The 21,753-nt window shown below is 35.0% G+C and overlaps 1 protein-coding gene and 1 pseudogene across 10 annotated transcripts in view; both read left to right on the top strand.

The window, feature by feature from the left end:
* PHIP (pleckstrin homology domain interacting protein) overlaps nt 1-21,753 on the top strand; it is a 127,073-nt gene that overhangs the window by 69,334 nt on the left and 35,986 nt on the right. For 6 of the 10 annotated variants that reach the window (XM_070558999.1, XM_070559001.1, XM_008523870.2 and 3 more), the window contains 6 exons: nt 2,825-2,962; nt 3,656-3,839; nt 7,468-7,585; nt 13,685-13,825; nt 17,109-17,185; nt 19,460-19,691. In XM_070558999.1, coding sequence (XP_070415100.1) covers nt 2,825-2,962; nt 3,656-3,839; nt 7,468-7,585; nt 13,685-13,825; nt 17,109-17,185; nt 19,460-19,691 — 890 coding nt within the window. The remainder of the gene's footprint in view (nt 1-2,824; nt 2,963-3,655; nt 3,840-7,467; nt 7,586-13,684; nt 13,826-17,108; nt 17,186-19,459; nt 19,692-21,753) is intronic. The other 4 variants (XM_070559000.1, XM_070559004.1, XM_070558998.1 and 1 more) reach the window with 1 other exon arrangement.
* Nucleotides 10,925-12,489, top strand: LOC139073674 (elongation factor 1-alpha 1 pseudogene; annotated as a pseudogene).

Here is a 21,753-nt window from a genome sequence, read left to right as displayed (position 1 = left end):
ATAGATACCTTGGCTGAGATTTCAGGCACAAGGAAATAAGGAAAGATTTCACTTGTTAAGATATCAGTGCCACTTAGTTGTGATTATTACTTTTTCTGCCATTTAACAGTTTATAAAAGGCTTTTATAAGTAATATGTCATTTCATCTTTCTATCTGTGGTATCCCAAAGCTAGAAGTTGAGAAGATGGAAGTTTAACGTTATGGCTTGTTCAAGTTAAAGTAGGTAGAATCACAGGGACTCAAACCCAGCTCTGACTCCAAGTCCATTGTTCTTTCTTCCATACTTAGCTGCCCTTACGGTGAAGAAGTAGACTTGAGCTTGAAAATGAAATAGATGCCAGTTATTAGTACAGGGCCACAAGAGAATCTGTAGCAATAGTTACAGGTTCAGAGTGAGTCACAGAATTTTTAAATGTTCTAGGTCACAGAATTCAGGGTAAACATCATTTTTTTCATTATTTTAGACTTATCGAGTATAAAAATAGAACACGAAATAATACTTTTTGAAAGAACTTCAGCATCATTTCTAACCTGTATTTCTATTTGCAAATTCAGATCTATAATAAAATTTATTTGGGGAAATCCCTTAGAGTTAGATAAAAATAGATGATGGCTATTATAATAATAAGGTGACATGAATGCAGTTTTGTTATATTTACACTGAACAGTACACTTTAAATGTACTTCCTCAGTTGTAAACTTGTTCTACATCATACTACTCATCAGTGTTCAAATATGAGATGTTTTCCCAGCGACATACTGGGAAAGAAGCATGCACAGGCAACAACTTTTACCTCTGTCTACTTTTACCACTTTCTGGCTTCGTGATCTTGGACAAGTTATTTTATCCCATTTAATTTTAGTTTTCTCTTATAAAATGAAATAACATTATGTGCTTAATTTCCCTTTTCCTTACACCTTCCTTCCTATTACCACTCCTTCATTTGAGAATATCCTTTGTATCTGCTCTTCCCAGCCCACTTTAAAAGTCTGATCTCATCAAATCCTCTTATATACTCACACACCTGATATTAATTTCTCCCTTCTCTGCTCTCATGGCAGTGCTTTCATATGTCTGATAACTTTTAGACATTTTTTAATTCATTCAGCAGGATTGAACATTTTTATATGCCTGGCTTTGTGCTAAGATTTAGAATTAGAATATTAAGGTAATTAAGACAATCCATGCTTTGGAGGAACTAAGTAGTGTGCTTCCCTTCTGTGTTGGGCTGAGTACCAAGACCATGTATACAGTAGTCTCCTCTTATCTGCGACAGATACGTTCCAAGACCCCCCAGCAGATGCCTAAAACTGTGAATAGTACCAAACCTTATATGTGTTATGTTTTTTCCTATTCATACATACCTATGATAAAGTTTAACTTATAAATTAGGTGTAGTAAAAGATTAATGATCCTTTGAGGCCATTATTAAGTAAAATAAGGGTTACTTGAACATAAGCACTGCCATACCACAACAGTCGATCTGATAACCGAGATGGCTACTAAGTGACTAACGAACAGGTAGCCTATACAGTCTGGATATGCTGGACAAGGGGATGATTCATGTCCAGGGCAGGACAGAGCAGGATGGTGCAAGATTTCATCACACTGCTCAGAACGGCGTGCAATTTAAAACTTAGGAGTTTTTCTTTCTGGAATTTTCCCCTTAATACCTTTGAACCGCAGTTTATCGCAGGTAATTGAAACTTCAGAAAGCAAAACTGAAGATAGGGGAGGACTACTGGATATTGTTTGAGGAAGTAAAAGAAGATAGCAGCTAATTCTTTCAGGGGTAGTCTGGAAATATTTCACGGAGGAAATACCATGGAGGTGCCATTTTCAGTTGGTGCTTGAAGGATACGTTAATATTTATCACATTTATACTTGAATTGGGAGTGTTGTGGTCAAAAGCTCCAGAGCTTAAAGGTGTTTATACTAATAGGAAGGGAGGAGAGTCAAGTAATTCCATGTGACTGGGACGAATGAGAGTTGATGCTGGAAAAGTAGGATGGGTTAAAACACACCAGGTTCCTTCCTAGCTCAGAGCCTTTGTACCAACTCTTGCCTTCTATCTGGAGTGTTTGTTTTCTAGGTCTTTACATGGATGACTAATTCTTAGCTCAAATGCTGCCTTCTCAAGGAGGGTTTTTTTCACTTTTCTGATTCACCGTCTCTCTTCCTTCCCCATTTTCTCTTTCTCATCATCATTTTTATTTTAACAGCATTTTTCACAATCTGCTTTTATGTATTGGTTTATTCAGTTAGATGTTAGAGTGTTAGATCCCTGAAGATCGGGGACCTTGATGTCTCTTATTCACCACTAAATCCTCCATTCCTTGGCGTAGTTTCTAACACATAGTAGACACTTGAGAATTTGTTGAATAAATGAAGCAGTTAAGTTCTTTGATAGGATGGGTGGTAGTCACATTTGCCTTTATTAAAAAAACTGTGATCTAAAATGAAATCCTACTTTTGTCACTTACTAATATATGACTTTGAGTAGTTATGTTGGTTTTCTCATCTGTAAAATAGAGTTAATAATATATACCTAATTGAGTTATTGTGAGGCTTAAATAAGTGCCGGAATCATGGTGAACAGTTAGTAAAAGTTAGGGATCATCATCACTATTGTTATTTTTAACAAATTAAGATTGGCGGGGCATGTTTCCCTTTTTTGACTCTCATCATTTATAGTTGATCATTTTAGGTCTTTTACGCAAGCAATATTTATATTTAATTCTGGACTCACAGTCAAGTTAATGAGTAAAATGATTTGAATAGTTGACTACAGTATCCTTAGCATTTTGCTTGGTATTACATAGGACTGAACCAAGTTTTAAGTCAGCAAGCAAACCAGGAGATAAGCCCACTGGACAGCATGATTCAAAGACTACAACAGGAGCAAGACCTGAGACGTTCTGGTGAAGCAGGTATCAGTAATACCAGCCGTTTAAGTAGAGGTAAGCAGTGATTCTCTTAAGTGAAATATTAAACTGGAACAGTCGAAATCTCCCAACAGTAGAAAAGCATTTAAACAAATTATGGTACATGCATAAAATATTAGGCTGCCAAACTGATCATGTTTTTGAAGAGTATTTATGACCTGTGAAAATGTTCATAATATAAGGTTTCAAGCTGTAGGTAATGAGTTTTTTAATATATGTATTCTTCCAAATTTTCTGTAATAAACATGTAGAACTTAGAAAAACTTTAAAAATCAATTTATTCCGTAATTTAAAAAATATATTCAAAGCCACACTGTCAAATATCTCATCACTGTTATTGTTGTATATTATTAAATTTTAAGAGAAAAGTTAAAGCACATTTATGAACCATAAATGTTCTTGAGTTTGTCTGGTTTTTCTTCTTATAAAGTTTTCCCAAAAATACATAGCGTTTTTTTTTTTCAAGTAATGATTTTACATCTTTGGGACTTAACAGTCAATAGTTTTGATTAATTAACTTATCTAATCAACTGAAGAACCGTGTTTTATTTCTATTAAACTTTTGCCTGTAGTGTAGTTCTTGATTTGGTATTTTAGTCATTTATACAGTATGAAGTTTCATGTGGAAAATAGTATAGACTTTTTTTTCCGTCGTGAGCTAATGGAGAAGTGTCTCTAAATAGAACTTACGTTAATTTTTTCACTTAGGCTCTGTAAGTTCTACCTCAGAGGTTCATTCACCACCAAATGTAGGACTAAGGCGCAGTGGACAAATTGAAGGTGTACGGCAAATGCACAGCAATGCACCAAGAAGTGAAATAGCCACAGAGCGGGATCTTGTCGCTTGGAGTCGAAGGGTGGTAGTACCTGAGCTGTCTGCTGGTGTAGCCAGGTAAGGGGAGTTGTGAATTTGTATGTAACACAGTTGTTTATGTTCGTTTTGAATTAAAGTCTCCAAAATACCTTTTCAGCTCTATAATTTATTTTAAATTTATCTGAAGACCCTGTGTTTTAAACTATTCATGATTCTGCAGAAAAATTAAATTTCAATATATGTTCTTTTCTAGAGTGATTCATGTAAATAATATGAGGGGGTGATGTGTTACGGTAAATGGGGGGAATCATAAATTCGGATTGACTAAAGATGAGATTTTATTGAGTAGCATATTTAACTGTCTTGTTTGCATCTTAAAACATTTCATAACGTTATAATTAAGTTTTTTATGGACTTTACTATTGTTCTATGATATCAGAGCATTATTACTGTGATATCAGAGCATAGTGAAAGTACATTATATTTATTGGTAACACATATAAATTTTTTTACATGTTAAAATGATTCTTTTTTAATATTTAAAAGTATACATTTATAAAGTATTGATTTGATATCCTTTCTCAAGGTCTGTGTTATGAGAAAACTTTATATCCAGTTCTTTTGATTGTTTAGTAATGAAATGTTCATGAATGTGGTCCATATGAACCTAACTAATACTGACTATATAACATATATAACTGACTATATAACATATAATACTATACTATAATAAAAATATGAAAATCAAAATGTGAATTTGATTTTAGGACTTTGCAGTTCTTAAACTCAAAAGATAATAGTAATTAAATATTTTTTAATCTGTTTATATAGATTATGCTTTTTGATTGGATGATACTTCAAATTTGTGTTAAGATTTAGGGTTAAATATATACCTAAAGTATAAATTTAAACAATCATTTTTTATCTGGTGACAAATACACCCAGATGTTCTTAATAAAAAAATAACTCCCCTAGTATATTTTTAGTTGGATTCCTGCCCACTTTTTAATTCTAATGTTAAGGTTAGTAGGGGGTGCAATAAATAACACCCATCTTTTCAACAAGAGTTCTGAAGTAATTGAAAACACAAAAGAATAGACAGATAGGAAATGAGAATATTACTATTTATTATTGATACAGCTGTGAAGAATGTAGCTTTTACCTGCATGAAAGTGTGCTTCCTAATACTGAACCCCAAACACAGGTAGCACTGGGCTATAGTGTATCTCCCCACGGAAGGCAGTTGTTTTACTTCTTTGAAGTGCAGAGCAGAATGTGTACATTGTAAGAAGTGGCATGAGACTGGGCCAGGCTGAGCTGAGTTTTCCTTCCAGAGCACACCAATTAATTAGCTCACTCCTCCTCCCCTGAAGAAGAATGAGTAAGGAGGTGATAAGAGGCCAGGAGTGGGTTGCTACTTGGTAGAGGTCCCTGCACATGGAAGAAAACATGAGGAGTGGGGAAGATTTGTTTCTCTTCAAATATTCTTCACCTTTTTATCTCTTTTTCATTGGGCTTAACAATTGAGCCTGTGGTCAGGTGAGACTGTGGCCATTAATTCACAGAATATTCAACCTGGAGCTTTGCCCCAACACTTAGTACTCTTGCTTTGAGAATCTTCCTGCGATATACCTACTGATAGGTAATTTAAAGTTTGCCCCTATAAGGTTCTTAAATGGGTCAGACTAGTACATTAATTAAAATTAATCTCATCACATAGCCAGCAAAGGACTACTATCTATAATATGTAAAAAACTCTCAAAACTCAACAGTAAAGATGACAGTCCAATCAGAAAATGGGCAGAAGACGTGAACAGACATTTCATCAGAGGATATACAGATGGCAAGTAAACACATGAAAAAATATTCAACATCATTAGCCATTAGAGAAATACAAATTAAAACTACATTGAAATAATCTATTCCCAACAGAATGGCTAAAATATAGTGACAGCACCAGATGCAGGGGGTAGGATGTGGAGAATGGGTCACTCATGCACTGCTGATGGAAATGTAAAATGGTGCAGCCACTCTGGAAAACCGTTTGCTGCTTTCTTAAAAACCTAAACATGCAACTACCATATGATCCAGTGATTGCACTCTTTGGGACTTAATCTCAAAGAAATGAAAATTTATGTAGACACAAAAACCTGTACGAAAATGTATAGCAGCTTTATTTCTAATAGCCAAAACCTAGAAGCAACCCAGATTTCCTTCAGTGGGTGCATGGTTCAACAAACTGCTATGTCCACACCATGGAATACTACTCTGCAAACAAAGGAACAAGCTATTGGCGCAATTGGAATGAATCTTGAGGGAATTAAACTGAGTGAGAAACCAATCTCAAATTTTACAGACTGTATTATTCCATTTATGGACTGTTCTTGAAATGACAAAAGTATAAAGATGGAGAACAGATTAGTAATTGCTAGACATTGGCGGGGAGAAGGGCTGAGGAGGAGAAGAGAAAGATGGGTATGATTATTAAAAGGCCACCATGAGGGATCTTTGTGGTATGAAAATGTCCTGTATCTTGACTGGGGTGGTGGATACACAAACCTACACTTGATTAACTTGAATAGAACTAAACATATACATAAGTAGAAGTAAAATTCTGAATAATTTCAGTGGGTTTTATCAGCGTCAACAGCCAGGTTGTGGTATTGTACTATAGTTTTGCCAGATACTTCCATTGGAGGAAACTAGGTAAAGAATACAAGTAATCTCTCTGTTTTATTTCTTAAAATTGTATTTGAATCTACAGTTATCTCAATAAAAAGTTTAATTTAAAAAAATAAAATAAAAAATTGTCAAAATCAAACAAAAAATTAAGGATATTCTTTTCACAGGATTTAAATTTACTCATTTTATTTCCCATTCAGAATTATAACCAGCCACATAGAGATTCTGCAGTTAAGTAAAGTGATAGGAATATATTCTAGTAATAAAATATCAACATTATAGAGCTATTCCAAGTTTGAGTAGTAACTCCCTTCCAACTGTGGAATCTTCAGGGAAAAGTTAATACCCTTGCAGTTCACAAACTTTAAACTTTTAAGGAATTAAAGTAAAAATAAAATTCTCTTGTCCTTCTGAGTTCGGCTTCCATGAAATTAAAGTTCATAATTAATGTTCTCAGCTTTTTCTGTTGCTCAATTTCAGCTTGATGCCTGGATAGAGCTGAAGTTTTTTCAGTAGCTGAAGACTGACCTACCTTTCACTGGAGAGAATGTAGTTCTTTCAGAGCATTAGGAGTTATACTAGTTCAACCTCGAAGTTCTGTTCTCCCTCTTTTTTTGTTTCTTAAAGATTCCAGCTATCTATATGGTACACAAGATTATCACAGACAGCATAAGCCCTACACTGACATAATTTTAAAAAAATAAATAAACCCAATTTCTAACCCTTGGAGCAGTTACCTTAGGAATAACCATGTTCCCATGAACCTAATACATGATTTGCCAAAAGACTACAGCAGAAACAGTAGTATGAACTTCAGGTAGATAGAGTCTGCCTTTCCAGTATTCCAGTCATGTAATGCCGAAGTTGTGAGCTCAGACTCAGAAATCTTTATCGTGTACCTCTGTCTGAAAAGAAAACACCAGGAGTAGCATTCCTTCTCTGACACGTGACATTCCTTTTAGGGAGAAGTCATTTGTAAAAATTCTAGATTAACATGTATATATGGCTTTTAATTCTCTTTCAGTAGGCAAGAAGAATGGAGAACTGCGAAGGGAGAAGAAGAAATAAAGACCTATAGGTCAGAAGAGAAAAGAAAACATTTCACTGTTCCAAAAGAAAATAAAATACCCAGTGTCTCAAAGGTAAATAGTAGTTAATTTGATGTTTAATAATTGCTTCATAAATATAATGACCATTTTAAGGCCCTTTTTTAATTAAAAATGGTAACATCATAAACAGGATATTAATGAAATAAAATTAATATAGTTAATTTTTCAGTATCTCTTTGAATTATCTATTGTGTTTACCATTTAAAAATTTTAATTCTACGTTTCCTACCTTCTAGCATACCTTTTACTCAAATGCCAATTATTATATGCCCATCAAATCTAACAAATGATATCATGAGCCTAAGCAAGATCTTTTTTTAGTTCTGCCATTGGTTGCACACTTTAAAACAGTTTTGCTTTTGGTTTGTTGTCCTATGCATTTTTCTTTTTTTTCCTGTTTTGCACCTGTTTCTTATTGCAGATATTCAAGTCAGCTATGCTGCTATAAATAACAATTTTTATTTTCTCCATTAAAAAAGGTAAATTGTCTCTCAGTTTGCCCTCTTGGTTTCTCTGTCATCCTCTTCTGGAAAAACTTCTGGATCTAGTGAATTTCAGTTGCTCATGCCCTAATCTGGAGAGTTACATGTTGTGTACCTGAGTATCAAGGAATCACAATTATTCACTCTTCCATTCCCTTTTTTTTTTTTTTTAATCATCTTAGCTTGAAAGCTTCAGAGCCTTAGAATCTGAAATTGAGGAAATGTATGTGGAATTCTTTTCAGTTACAAGTCACCACCTAAGCAGTGATTTAAACAAAGAAAAGATAATCGGTCTCTTGACCCAGCCTTATGCTCCTTCATTTTTATTTTAGTTCCTTAAACCTTCTAAATTAATATCCTTTTCTAGAGCTCTCTTAAGTTTTGTGATTCTTTAAAGGACTCAAGTAGTCCTTTGCTATTTTATGTTTTCCTATACTAAGGATATCATACCCTAGGATCGTTAGGACCCCACAGAGAATTCTTGTTAGTATAATCTGAAATAACCTTTTGTTTTTGTTTTTTTGTTGCTGTTAGTTGGTTTTTTTTTCATGGTGACTGGAAAGCATGCCCTTTTTTGTATGCTTTGCTTAGAATCCAAGAATGTGGGGACATAAACTCATGTAATGATGGTGAGAGTTTGTGTTGCTTACACGTTTATGGATGGCATATGATAATATCTGTTAAAATTAAAAGGATGTGCTTATCTTTTAATCCAGTAGTGATACTTCGAAGACTGTTTTTTAAGAAAGAAAAGTACTCATGTGAATGTCTATACGTATGTATGCGTGTGTGTGCGTGTCCATGCGGATAGTTATAGTTTGGGAGCAAAAACTGGAATAACTTGAGTGTTCATTGGTGGAAGATAGGTAGGATGTCATGCCATCTCTGTACTTGTGGAATGTTATACAGCTTTTTTAATCCGTGAGCTAGAGCTCACTCCATTGCATTAGACAAATGTTCATGATGTGTTTATTGTTAAGTGAAAAAGTAAGTTAAAATGATAATGTTTATAATATGACCTCACCTTTGCTTTTCAGATTTTATGTGAATGGAGAAAGGTTTGAAATCACACTTATTAGGTTATTAACGTTGATAATAGCAGATGTACAAATTATGAGATGCCATCTTTCATCTCAGTTATAGTTTTTTTTCTTCTTATAATAGAGGAAAGTATATATTAATACAAAAAATGTTTAGAAAGTGGTTATAAAGTTGACTTTTGGCAGTAGATTTGGTCCCCAAATTAAAGTGGCTTAAACAAGGTGGAAATATATTTCTGATGTAAAAGCCTGAGTAGGTTGTCCAGGCCTGGTATGATGCCCTCAGTATTGAAAACTGAAACTCTTTCGTTTTTCTGATCCTCTCGTGTGTTGAATTTTACCTAATACCTCAAGATATCAGCATCTTCACTTAAGGCTGCAGAGTGGAGGATCAAGTCAATGAGGAAGATACAGAGGGCACAAATGCTTTTCCTCAGGAAGCTTCTTCAAAGTTGCTCTGCAACATTGTGTCATATGTCTCATTGGCCAAAGTTTAATCATATGAAACTCCAACAAAGAAAATTTTATTTTTGTGCAAGAGGGGGAGAACAGATGTTGGTGGACAACCAGCTTTCTCTTCCACTGCATTATTTACTAAGGCATTAAAAATATTTATGTCCTTTGACTTTTAATTTATCCTAAAGAAATACAGTAGTTCCCCCTTAGCCACGGGATTCATTCCAAGACCCCCAGTGGATTCCTTAAAGCACAGTTAGTTATCACACCCTGTATATACTATGCTTTTTCCTTATGATAAAGTTTAATTTATAAATTAGGCACAGGAAGAGATTAACAATAGCTAATAATAAAATAGAACAATTGTAACAATATGCTGTAATAAAAGTTACGACAGATTTTAGCAACCTCACGTGAGTTTTTTTTCCCTTACTAAGTTGAGAACTTTTACGTTTTCACTTAAAAGATGCGCTTTACGGCTTCTCTCTGGCATATCTGAATTGCCAGCATCACTGCTCTGATGTTTTGGGGCCATTATTAAATAAAGTAAAGGTTACTTGAACACAAGCACTGTGATACCACAACCATCCATCTGATAACCGAGATGGCTCATTAAGTGACTGAAAGCAGGTACTGTGTATGCAGCATGGATAGGCTGAACAAAGGGATGATTCACACCCTGGGTGGACAGAGTGAGATTGTCACACTACTCAGAATGGCTTGAGGTTTAAAACTTATGAATTGTTTATTTCTGGGATTTTCTATTTAATATTTTCGAGGCATGGTTGACCACGGATAACTGAAACCATGGAAAGCGAGTGTGGATAAGGAGGTACTTCTGTATAAAATTGTGGATAGAGCTATACAAAATGGAACAAATTGCAATTTTTAATGAAATGGATTTGAGTAGGTAAATATGTTAAATGAAAGAAGCATGGTACATTGCATCCTTAACAATGGATTACTCAAAATTTGTGAGATTATAGCTGAACATTATTGCCTTTTTATACATTTACGTATTTCCCAAAGTTTTCAAAAATTAGGAAACCCTTCAGTAATCCTTTCAGAGAGAATCTGTGTGGAGTAAATCTTGTGTCCTTGTATATGAAAATGTCTTTTATTTCACTTGGTTATGACAAGTGGCTGCCCTGACAAGAGAAGGGCTTAAGTGCAAGGAAGAATTCTAGTGACAACTCTGGTTATGGAGAAGAAACTGAAGGGTGGAGATAGATGGAGGAACAGGGAATGGTTGAACTCACGTTGCAGTACTATAGGTCTTGAGGTACATACCGTCTCTCGCTACACATCCAGAATCTTTTTTAGGAGTGCAAAGCAAGACCTAGATTTTTACTCTTTTTCTTCCTCTCCTTCCCCAAGTAGTATTATCGCCCAACATGCTTGTGAAGCTAGTGCGTGATGGGGGAAAAAAAGCCACACCACAAATGGACTTATGATAGACACAGGGAAACTAATGGGATGCACAGAACAAATAGGCAAAATAGCACCTTCTTAGAGAGATATGAGGAGATATTGGAAAGAAGGTGAAACGACAAGCAGTTCTTGAGAGGATCCTGTTAGAGATACTGGGATGAAAGATATTGTTATTGAAATAAAGAACTCAATGGATGAGTTGAAGAGAGGAATATATAACACTGGAAAATGAGTTAGTAAGCTGGAAAGTCAAGTTGAAGAACTCTCCCAGAATGCATCAACAAGAGATAAAATGTTGGAGAGAACAAGAGAAATGTAAAAAACATAGGTTTATGTATATTTATGTAATATGTATATATATGGGGGCACAATTAGTAGTAGTAGCATAAGCATTATTTAATAAGAGCCTTTGAAGAAGAGAAAATATACAGAGGGAGGGAAGAGTTAAAAAAGTAATGCACCAGAAATTGCTAGAATTAACCTCTGACTACTTCTGTGTCAATCAGGATAAATAAGGAAAAAATAATATAAGATAAAAATTTTTAAACCTCAGCTAAGCATTATAGTGAGATTTGAGAACACCTGAAACAAAGAGAACATTCTGACACAGTAGCTAATTTCTGGTTGGAATGGTGACAACATGCTGGACCAAAGTGCTAACATGCCTTGGTTCAAGGAATGGAAAGTCACATGTAAAGATGGTAATTAATCAGTGGAACTGTGCTGCTTGAAGCTCTGGATTTGCATCCTGCCACCAGCTTGACCAACTGACAAGCCCTTGTGCCTGCCCCTCTAGGACGTCCACAAAATTGGTGGTATTGGTACGGTCCCTGTGGGCCAAGCAGAGACTGGTATTCTCAAGCCCAGCATGGTGGTTACCTTTGCTCCAGTTACCATTACAGCTCAAGTAAAGTCTGTTGAACTACACCATGAAGCTCTTCCTGGGGACAGTATGGGCTTCACTGTAACAAATGTGTCTGGCAAAGATGCTCGTCGTGGCGACGTGGATGGTGAGAGCAAAAATAACCCACCAATGGCAGCAGGGGGCTTCACAGCTCAGGTGATGATGCAGTTATCCAGACTACATCAGTGCTGGCTGTGCACCTATGCTGAATTGTCACACAGCTCACACTGGTTGCAAGTTTGCTGAACCAAAGGAGAAAATTTTTTGATCTGAGACAAAGCTGGAAGATGGCCCTAAACTCTTGAAATCTGGTGATGCTGCCGTTGTTGATATGGTTCCTAGCAAGCTGTGTGTTGAGAGCTTCTTTTACTCTTCTTCTCTGGTTCATTTTGTTGTTCATGAGACAGCATGGGACAGACAGACAGTGGACAAGAAGGCTGGTAGAGCTGGCAAGGTCACCAAGACTGCCCAGAAAGTTCAAAAGACTAAGTGATTGGGGCTGGCCCCGTGGCTGAGTGGTTGGGTTCTCGTGCTCCGCTGCAGGTGGCCCAGTGTTTCGTTGGTTCGAATGCTGGGCGCAGACATGGCACTGCTCATCAAGCCATGCTGGGGCAGCGTCCCACATGCCACAACTAGATGGACCCACACCTCAGAATTTACAACTATGTATTGGGGGGCTTTGGAGAGAAAAAGGAAAAAAGTAAAATCTTGGGGGGGGGTGACTAAGTGATTATTGTCCCTGTTACCTGCCACCTCATCTTAATCATTGGTGGAAGAACAATCTCAGAGCCGTTTATCTCACTTGGCCATTTAAGTTTAATAGTAAAAGACTGTTTAATGATAATGCTTTGTAAACCCTTGAAGGAAAGGGGAATGGTTTGTGGACCGTTTGTTTTTTCTGTGTGAAGCAGTTTTAAAGTTAATTAATTTTTAAATCGGTACTTTTTAATGGAAACAACTTCACCAAAAATCTGTCAAAGAATTTTGAGACCCATCAAAGCAAAGGTTAATAATAAGGAAAAAAAAGTGAAGATTTAATTGTAGGTTCAAAGGAACGAAGATATAGTTATAAGTTCAAAGCTATTTTCTGTCAACACTTTAAAGATAGTGCTCCTTTTTCTTATTGTATGATATATTGTATGTGCAAGTCTGATGTCAATCTTACTCTTTTTTTGAAGGTAATCTTTATTATTTTCCCTTTATTTTTTATATTCCCCAGTTTGGTTTTTTTCAAGTGTAAATTCTTGTATTTGTTGAGTTTGTTCATCTGTCAGCGTGTTGAACTTTATCGATTTTTATTGGTGATTGTTAGTTGTGTTCTCATCTGCTGTGGAAGACTTCTCCCACATTTGTCTGCAGCAGAAGAGATAGCCAGCTATCTGGTATCCTAGCCTCATAGTGGCAAGGTAGTTTTGTGATCACTGTTTTGGATTCCAGTTTGCCTCTGCCTATTACAAATGCGTCACAGCCCATGGTCCTCTTTCTTGTATCTGTTATATGGGTTTAGTGTGGGTACAGGAGAGTTCAATGTTAGGCTTAGTCTGTTAATATGAATCCTTAAATCTGTGTCATTTAGGGGAAAAAAAGAGTTTTTATAACTTATCAATCAGTAAGTAAATTTCAACAGATCGTCACAAATCTGTCATTCAACTTGATGTAATTTAAAAATATTTGGAGCTGCTACTGTAATCTCTAGTCCGCTTATGTGGTATCTTAAGTATGAATGAATTTTTTTATAATTAAAAAATATACAACTTTTGCAGTAAAAAGCATGCTCTTTAAGCATACTATAAATAAACTTAATGTACTTTTTTTCCAGAATCATGCTCATGAGCATTTCCTCGATCTTGGAGAATCTAAAAAGCAGCAAGCGAATCAACACAATTATCGTACGAGATCTGCATTGGAAGAGACTCCTAGACCTTCGGAAGAAATAGAAAATGGCACTAGTTCTTCAGATGTAAGATCTCAGCACATTCATAAATTTGTTTCCCTTTTTATTTATTTTTTAATATGAGTTTCATTCTTCACATTAATTGATCTTTTATAGATGTAGCTCAAACATGGTATTTCCGGGTCTTACATAAATGAGAGTGATAGCTTCCATTTACCAGAGACCTACTATGTATGTTCCAGGCATGGCACACATATTCGTAATATCAAATGCACAAAACAAATGCATATGAATTAATTATTCCCATTTTCCCATTTTGTTTATGAGGGATCTGAGGTTCAAAGACATTTAGATTACACATTTACCTATTAAATGGTAAAGCAGGGATTAAACACAGGTTCCTTTTACTCTAAAGCCAAAGTTTTTAAATGGTACCATGAAGCTCTAGTCTTTAACTGTAGTAACTAATCAATAGGCATTTGGCACTTTGGATTAGTTTTTAATCTCTGTACCAGTTTATAGCTTTCTCAGTGTAATTTTTAAAATATTCCTTATGTATAATTATTTCCATAAATATCATTGTCCTACTAAATTATATATTTTTTCAACAAGGCAATCAATTTGCAATCACAAATAATCTTATTGAGCACTTAGAACCATCTCCCTTCCCTTCCCCCACTCTACCTGTCGCGCCCCCCCACCCCCCGGGTCAATCACTATGATCTTAGATATTGACAGCTGTACATTTTTGAACCCGTGTTGTGCTTTGCAATGTTAGACATATATGGGAATTCTCTGAGTATATTCTCTATGGACAGGGCAGTATTAACTCAAACTGAAGAGTATTCTAACCACAATTTATTTTTTTTTAAAGATTGGCCCTGAGCTAACATCTATTGCCAGTCTTTTCTTCTTCTTCTTCTCCTCCCCAAAGCCCCCCAGTACCTAGTTGTGCATTCTCGTTGTAGGTCCTAGTTGTGCTATGTGGGACGCTGCCTCAACATGGCTTAATGAGCAGTGATAGGTCCGTGCCCAGGATCCAAACGGGTGAAACCCTGGGCCGCTGAAGCAGAGCATGTGAACTTAATCACTAGGCCATGAGGCCGGCCCCTTCTAACTACAGTTTTTAAGTTAGTCTGCAGTGGCTTTAGGTCCTAGTATGGCCAGGTCAAAATGATATGTCCAATCTGGTAAAAAGATCAAATTATGTAATTAGCAATAATTACATAAATTTGATACATGACAATTTCAGTATACACACAAAACATAAAATATGTGTGGGCTAATTATTTGCCTTATAAAATGTTTCTTGGGGCTGGCCTGGTGGCATAGTGCTAAGCTCACGCTCTGTGCTTTGGCAGCCTGGCATTTGTGGGTTCAGATCCCAGATGCAGACCTTTGTATCACTTATCAAGCCATGCTGTCACGTGCATCCACATATAAAATAGAGGAAGATGGGCATGGATGTTAGTTCAGGGCCAATCGTCCTCAGCAAAAAAACGAGGAAGATTGGCAGCAGATGTTAGCTCAGGGCTAATCTTCCTCAACCAAAAAATAAATAAATAAATAAAATGTTTATTTTTGAAGATGTACAGTATGATTCTTTTAATAGTAAATTTCTATAAAATATTTTAAATATGATTTGCCTTATTAGAAACATACATTTCCAGGTATATCTGTTACATAAGAAAAATTTACTAAATCCATCATTTGTCTTCAAAACTAATTTGTTTATGGTTTAACATTGTTGTAGAGCAATTGAATAAATTTCTAGAGGGATATGTTGAGAACAGACTATCACCTTGGGCACACTATATTAATTCATGGAAAGAATCTTGGTTTTCCTTGGTTCAAGTATTTTGTACTTCCATGTAGTTCGTCTTTATTTTGTGTTTAGAATGTGGGAGTATGTTTCTTTTCTTCTTTAACAAAGTAGTATACTAAGGGTGAGAATAATCAGATCATTTGTTTAGATTTTTTTCACTTATATTCACAGATTAAATTTGGTTAAATAAAACCTATTGAATTTTGATCTTTTTATATTTGCTTAGTTTTCAAAACTCTGGAAAATTTATATAATACACATTCTTCATTAATAAGCCATCATAAAAGGAAAACTTTTCTTTCAAAATATACTATTTTATTTAATCAGTAAAGGAAATGATCTGAATGTGCCCAGCAAGTAATAACACTGAACCATTCTTTTGGAGAGTGGTCTAAGTTTTGGGGTAAAACGTCCTGAGTTCACATCAGGCTTAGTTGCTTATTAATTGTACTGCCTTGGGCAAGTTTCTTAACGGTCTTAAGCTTTGGTTTCTTTTCTTTATTTGCTCCTTACCACCAGCAGTCTTTTGTCCAGGTGAAATGGAGTGATATATATATAAAGTGCTTAAAATAGTTTCTGACATACAGTAAGAGCTTAATTAATGTGAGCTGCTATTTTTATTGAGCATGAAGTTTATTTGAGCAAGGGAGAAGTTATATAAGATTTTGTGACCCCAAAAACCCCAATTTTAATGAAGAAAATGGCTTCACAGGAATATCCTACTTTGACTAGAGAATATTTACTAAAGAGAAACAGAGTGTTTGGGTAGCTTTTAATATTCTACCATTTGGATAAAATATTACCAGAGTTGGAATATTCTTTTTCTGTATGATAAAGCTGTTTTGATATAGTAATAATAAACCATAAAAGTTCCTAATTTTAAGCTTGTCAAAGCATCTGTAGAAATATCAAGAAAGCTTAAATTTTAAAAAAGACCCAAGAATTAAGAATTAATTTCAAATGTTAACTATGAAATTTGATATCATTCAATGTAGAATATATGTTTTGAGGCTGGGGGTGTAGGGGGAAACAACAAAATATGTTAATCATCCAAGAGATTGCTCTGGATCCAATATTAATAAGTATTATATCTTTGGATACGTTTAATAATTTGGATACATTTAATAATTATTAAATACACTTAGTTTTTTGCGTAAAAATATAAGATCTTTTCCAACTAATTTAAATGAGGTTTTAACTTAAATATCCTAATATGATTGGTACTGTAGTCATGCACCACGGAATGATGTTTTGGTCAGCAATGGACTGCATATACATACTATAGTGGTCCCATAAGATTACTACCAGATAGTCTAAGTGTATTTGTAGGCTATACCATCTAGGTTTGTGTAAGTATACTCTGATGTTTTCGTAACAACGAAATCGTCTAAAGACACATTTCTCAGAACATATTTCCACTGTTAGTGCTGCATGGCTATATTAGATTATCAGTGATATTTTCTACAGTTACATATTGTTGTTTTGTAAAATTACGCAATAAAATATGTATTTAACGTCTTTTAGGAAGGTGAAGTTGTTGCTGTCAGTGGCGGAACATCTGAAGAGGAAGAGAGAGCGTGGCACAGTGATGGCAGTTCTAGGTAATTTCATGTATTTTTTCTCTTTCCAAACATACTATAGAACCTTTAGAAAGCTGAAGATTCTTTTTTTACCAGCAACATATTTAAAAGTCTCTTTGGGATTAAAGTTGGTTCCTCTTCAGAGATTTTTCTGTAGTTTCCAAAATTTAAGAGATTTTCTTTCTGACATGTTTTCTCTAGTAGAAAAAAAATTGGGGGTATTGCAACTAGATCTACAAAATGATGCTTTTAACTTTCTTAGTTGATGTTTTATCTTCTGAATGCTATTTTTCGTAATACTGAACCACAAACTAGTTTCATTACTGGTTTTTAGAAATATTTGAGCATTAAGTTATAAAAGTAATGAAATCTTATAGAATTAACTATCTTATGTAGTGGGATTTGTTGAATGCTAATAATGTTTTCTTCTAGCACTGAGAATAAGCTTTCTTTTTTCTTGTTACTTCACCCTATTTGACCATGTCAGTGAGGATTCTTTCCCCTCTTTATGCTGGTGATTCACATTGTGATAAAGCTGATGGCCTTGGCTGACCTTGTAAGGTCTTAGTAGCAAGAAGGAGTGTAGCCTTTGAGAATGGGAATTATGTTTAGTCCTTTACACTTATTTTCGGCAGCAGTAGCTCTTAAAATTGCCAAAGAAACCAAGAGGTGGAGGCTATAAAAATTCCTTTTATATCAGTATTAGAATCAAGGGCTTTACTATTCCCACAACAGTGACTCCCAGTAATGATCTGCCAGTACCCATGGTTATGTCTGGTAGTTGTCTGTATTTGAAACAGGGCAGTGAGAGAAAAACTCACTTTCTTTCAGCTCAGCAAGGGAAATAGACTATCACAAACCATGAAACAACATAGAGGTTCTTGAATTGAAAGAGCAGTGGTGGCTTTAGCAGATGAGGGTTATTGTAAAGAACATGGGCTCTGGGGTTTGTAGTTAGGTATATGCTGGCAGCAGAAGACTTTCTGTAAGAGCTGAGTGCTCCAGAGAGTAGCAGCTCTGAGTATTTGGCAGGTACCATTTACAGTGACCGTGGCTGGGGTTAGTGTGAATAAATGCTCATAAGTTGAGGACAGCCTGTTCTTAGATAGATGTTTGCTTTGCAGATGCATTTCCATGCAGCCAGAATAATGTCTGAAAATGTCTTTTATTTACGTTCTTTAAAATCACTTTAAATTTTAAAATGAAGTCATGAAATTATACTGGAAAACAACTTAATTATTTGATTCTTATCTGTCATGATTATTCTTGGGGGCCTATAGGTGAATACCTTTACTCTAGAAGACATTTGAGCCGGGGGAAGAGGTGGTGGTAGTGGAATAAAACTCCAGAAAAATCTGTCCTTTCAGTGTTAGAGTTATCAGCAGTGTTTTTAGAGGAATGGGGTCGTAGATCGCTTAATCTAGGCACACAAATTATTGATTTTTAACATAGTATAATTTGGATTTCTTTAAGGCAGTAATGTTTTTAAAACTGTACAAAATCAAGTAATATTCTCTAGTACTAAAATTAAAACAAAATAGAATAACTGGATTCTTTATTTTACAACAATGTTAGTTCAGTAAAACTTAGGTCTGTTGAAAGTAAACTGAAAAGAAATGGTAAACATGATTGTAGTGATACATAAAATACCAAGGCCTGTATTTTTCTGAATCATGGCATGCTCTGAAGCATAGGATATACCTAAGGTGTATGGAGAGGCTAACTAAATTTTAAAGCACAACCTTCCTACTGGACAGGAACACTTCTGACCCTGCCAGTACAATATCCAGCTACCAGGAGGGCACCAGTGCTCTTCTGTGGGAGTTCCCTCTGTCAAGAGCTCCCACCTCCCTTCAAAAAAGGAATCCCCTTTGCCACCTCCTCCTCAATTTTGGTGCCTCCTGTGCTGTCTGGGGCCAGCTATCTTTCTGCTCTCGACTTGAGGAAGGTGACTGTGACCCTCTGCTCATTTTTGTATGCCCCACAATATTTTGAACATTTGTAGCTCTCAGAAATCAATATTTTTGTTAAAATCATAGAAGGCCCTTAAATTTGTTTCAATTAAAGCTATGGCCTTATTTATCTTAATTTTTTTTTTGAGATATTTAAGTAAGGTAAGCCTACAGAAGTTTAAGAAACTAGAAGATGAGTTGAGAGGAAAGTATTTTTAGTTCGTTTAGTATATACTATTCTGTCATTCTTCTTTATTTATGATCTTTCTTTACATTTTTCATAAAACAAAGTCTTGAAGTATATCTCATGTGTGTATTTTTTAAATGCATTTTTTCCTTCTAGCGACTACTCCAGTGATTATTCTGACTGGACAGCAGATGCAGGAATTAACCTGCAGCCACCAAAGAAAATTCCTAAGTATAAAACCAAGAAAGCAGAAAGCAGTTCAGATGAAGAAGAAGAATCTGAAAAACAGAAGCAAAAACAGATTAAAAAAGAAAGGAAAAAAGTGAATGAAGAAAAAGATGGACCAATATCACCAAAGAAAAAGAAGCCCAAAGAAAGAAAACAAAAGGTTGATTTTTTTTTTAAATATAATGTTTTCTATGAAAACAAAGCACACATTTTAAAAGTGCAGTTGTGAACATAATAAACATTGTTGAGGTGTACCGGCAAGGATTAGTAGAAAAATCTCAGAAGTACATGGTAGGAGAATAAATACCAAAATATATTTAGTTTACTGAAGTTTTAAATGTTTAGCGTGTGCGAATATTCAGTTGTAGAATTTTCATATTTTAAATATTGAGCATTTACTCTTATGAACAGATTTTTCTTGACAATACGGTGGGATTTATTTATTTATGTATGTAAAAAATATATAATGCTACAAAGCATACAGTTTATTAGTCTTTGAATTGCCCTTGCCTTTTAACCATCCTTATTAATTGTTATTGCTGAAAATAAACAAAGCATAGGGGGAACATCACCTGGAATAAGAATGACAAAAGTTAGCATAGTTGACCACAAGGCTCGTATGAATCTACAGTTGGAACCTTCTGTTGTAACAGGCCTTTATTAATTCACAGAGTGTGTGTGCCACAATTAGACCATCCTTGCATCAGTACTGTTTTGATTACTATATCTCAAATAATGGTGGATAATTTGAGACAGATTAGAGAAAGAGAGAAATGTTATAGAAATAAGATCTGTCAGCTCTTGTGGAGTTGGAATTCTTTAACAATAAGAGCTTTTTAACCTTTGCTCTAAAGTAAATGAAATACAAGGGATATGTTTTCTGTTTCCCAAAAGACTGTAAGTGGGAAGCATATTTGATTAAACAAAAGGAAGATTTTTTTTCCAAACTTCTGCCAGTTGTAGAATTAAATATAGATTGTCATTTGTAGAATTAAATATTTAGGGAGACTGTCAAATCTTTATTCCCAGAGAGCTTTGAAAAATTTTAAGAATATGTCTGTCTTAAGTGTTTATTGTATCTTCATCAGTTGAGCTCTTGATTGTTTCAGCCTTATAATTATGAATTACTTTAATTTGAATTCCACAGCCTGCTGTTCTGTCACCTCCTTTGCTTTTCCTGCTGTTCTTTTTGTCACCTCCTTTGCTTTTCCTACTGTTCTTTTTGTCACCTCCTTTGCTTGTTTGAGGAAGATTTACCAAAGAAAATACCATACATTTGCCCACAGCTTTTCTTTTCTGCTTTGTTAGTGATGATAAATGTAGGTTGACTCATTATTTTGTGTGGTAGACAAGTTGGTTAAAGAAAACTGATTTAGCCGTAAATCTGGCTAGTAAGGTAAACATTTTTTTTTTCATCTTAAGAAGTTTTGATGAACTTTTGAGGTTTGCAGTGTTGTGTCACTCTGAGAACATAATTCTTCTGTCCCAAGAGTGCCATTTACTTCACCTGGTCCCCCTTGATTTGATAAACGACAAACTAATACCTTGTGCTCCTTTGTGCAGTGCCACATTTGGATCCACTGGTAATATTTGGCATATTTTAATTGCATTGTTTTGTTTGAGTATTGTGTCAGGATCTGTCTGCCATGAAATTTCTGTGGGATAGATTTTAAATAGCATAAGGTTAGGATATTATGGGCTATTCTCTTTAATTTGGATTTTGTTCATATGGGTTGGTATTAGCCTACCAGTGGATCTAAGAGTAGAAAAATTGTTCATATTCTTTAGTCTTCTTGTTATCTCAAACAATAATTTTTCCCTTCTTATTGTAGAATTGTAGAGGTGGAAAGTAACTAGAGAGGGATCATTGAGTAATTGATATATATTCCACATATGAAAAAAGGAAAATATTTTCCATGTTATTAATTCTATTTGAACTAATTAAGCAAAAAACAGTAAGGCAGATATAGAAAATGCTTGTTAAAAAGTAGAATTCTCCAGAGATTCAGTAATGTCATCTCAGATTGTATCTGACATATATATCCCTTATGCTTCTAGGAACTCTGGAAAATTAATAAATTTTTATCAAGTGCTTAGAATTTATAAAGCAACACAGTGCATGAATAGAAGAGTAAGACTCAGTTCTTATTCTCAAAACAATGTGTAACTAACAAGTTGCTTAAATCTTCTGAGATAAAAATAGAACAATTACACACACACAC

The sequence above is a fragment of the Equus przewalskii genome, chromosome 9, assembly GCF_037783145.1.
Source record: "Equus przewalskii isolate Varuska chromosome 9, EquPr2, whole genome shotgun sequence".
NCBI classification, from domain to species: Eukaryota; Metazoa; Chordata; class Mammalia; order Perissodactyla; family Equidae; genus Equus; species Equus przewalskii.
The sequence above is the reverse complement of the archived record's forward strand: the minus strand, read 5'-3'. Positions and strand labels throughout refer to the sequence as shown.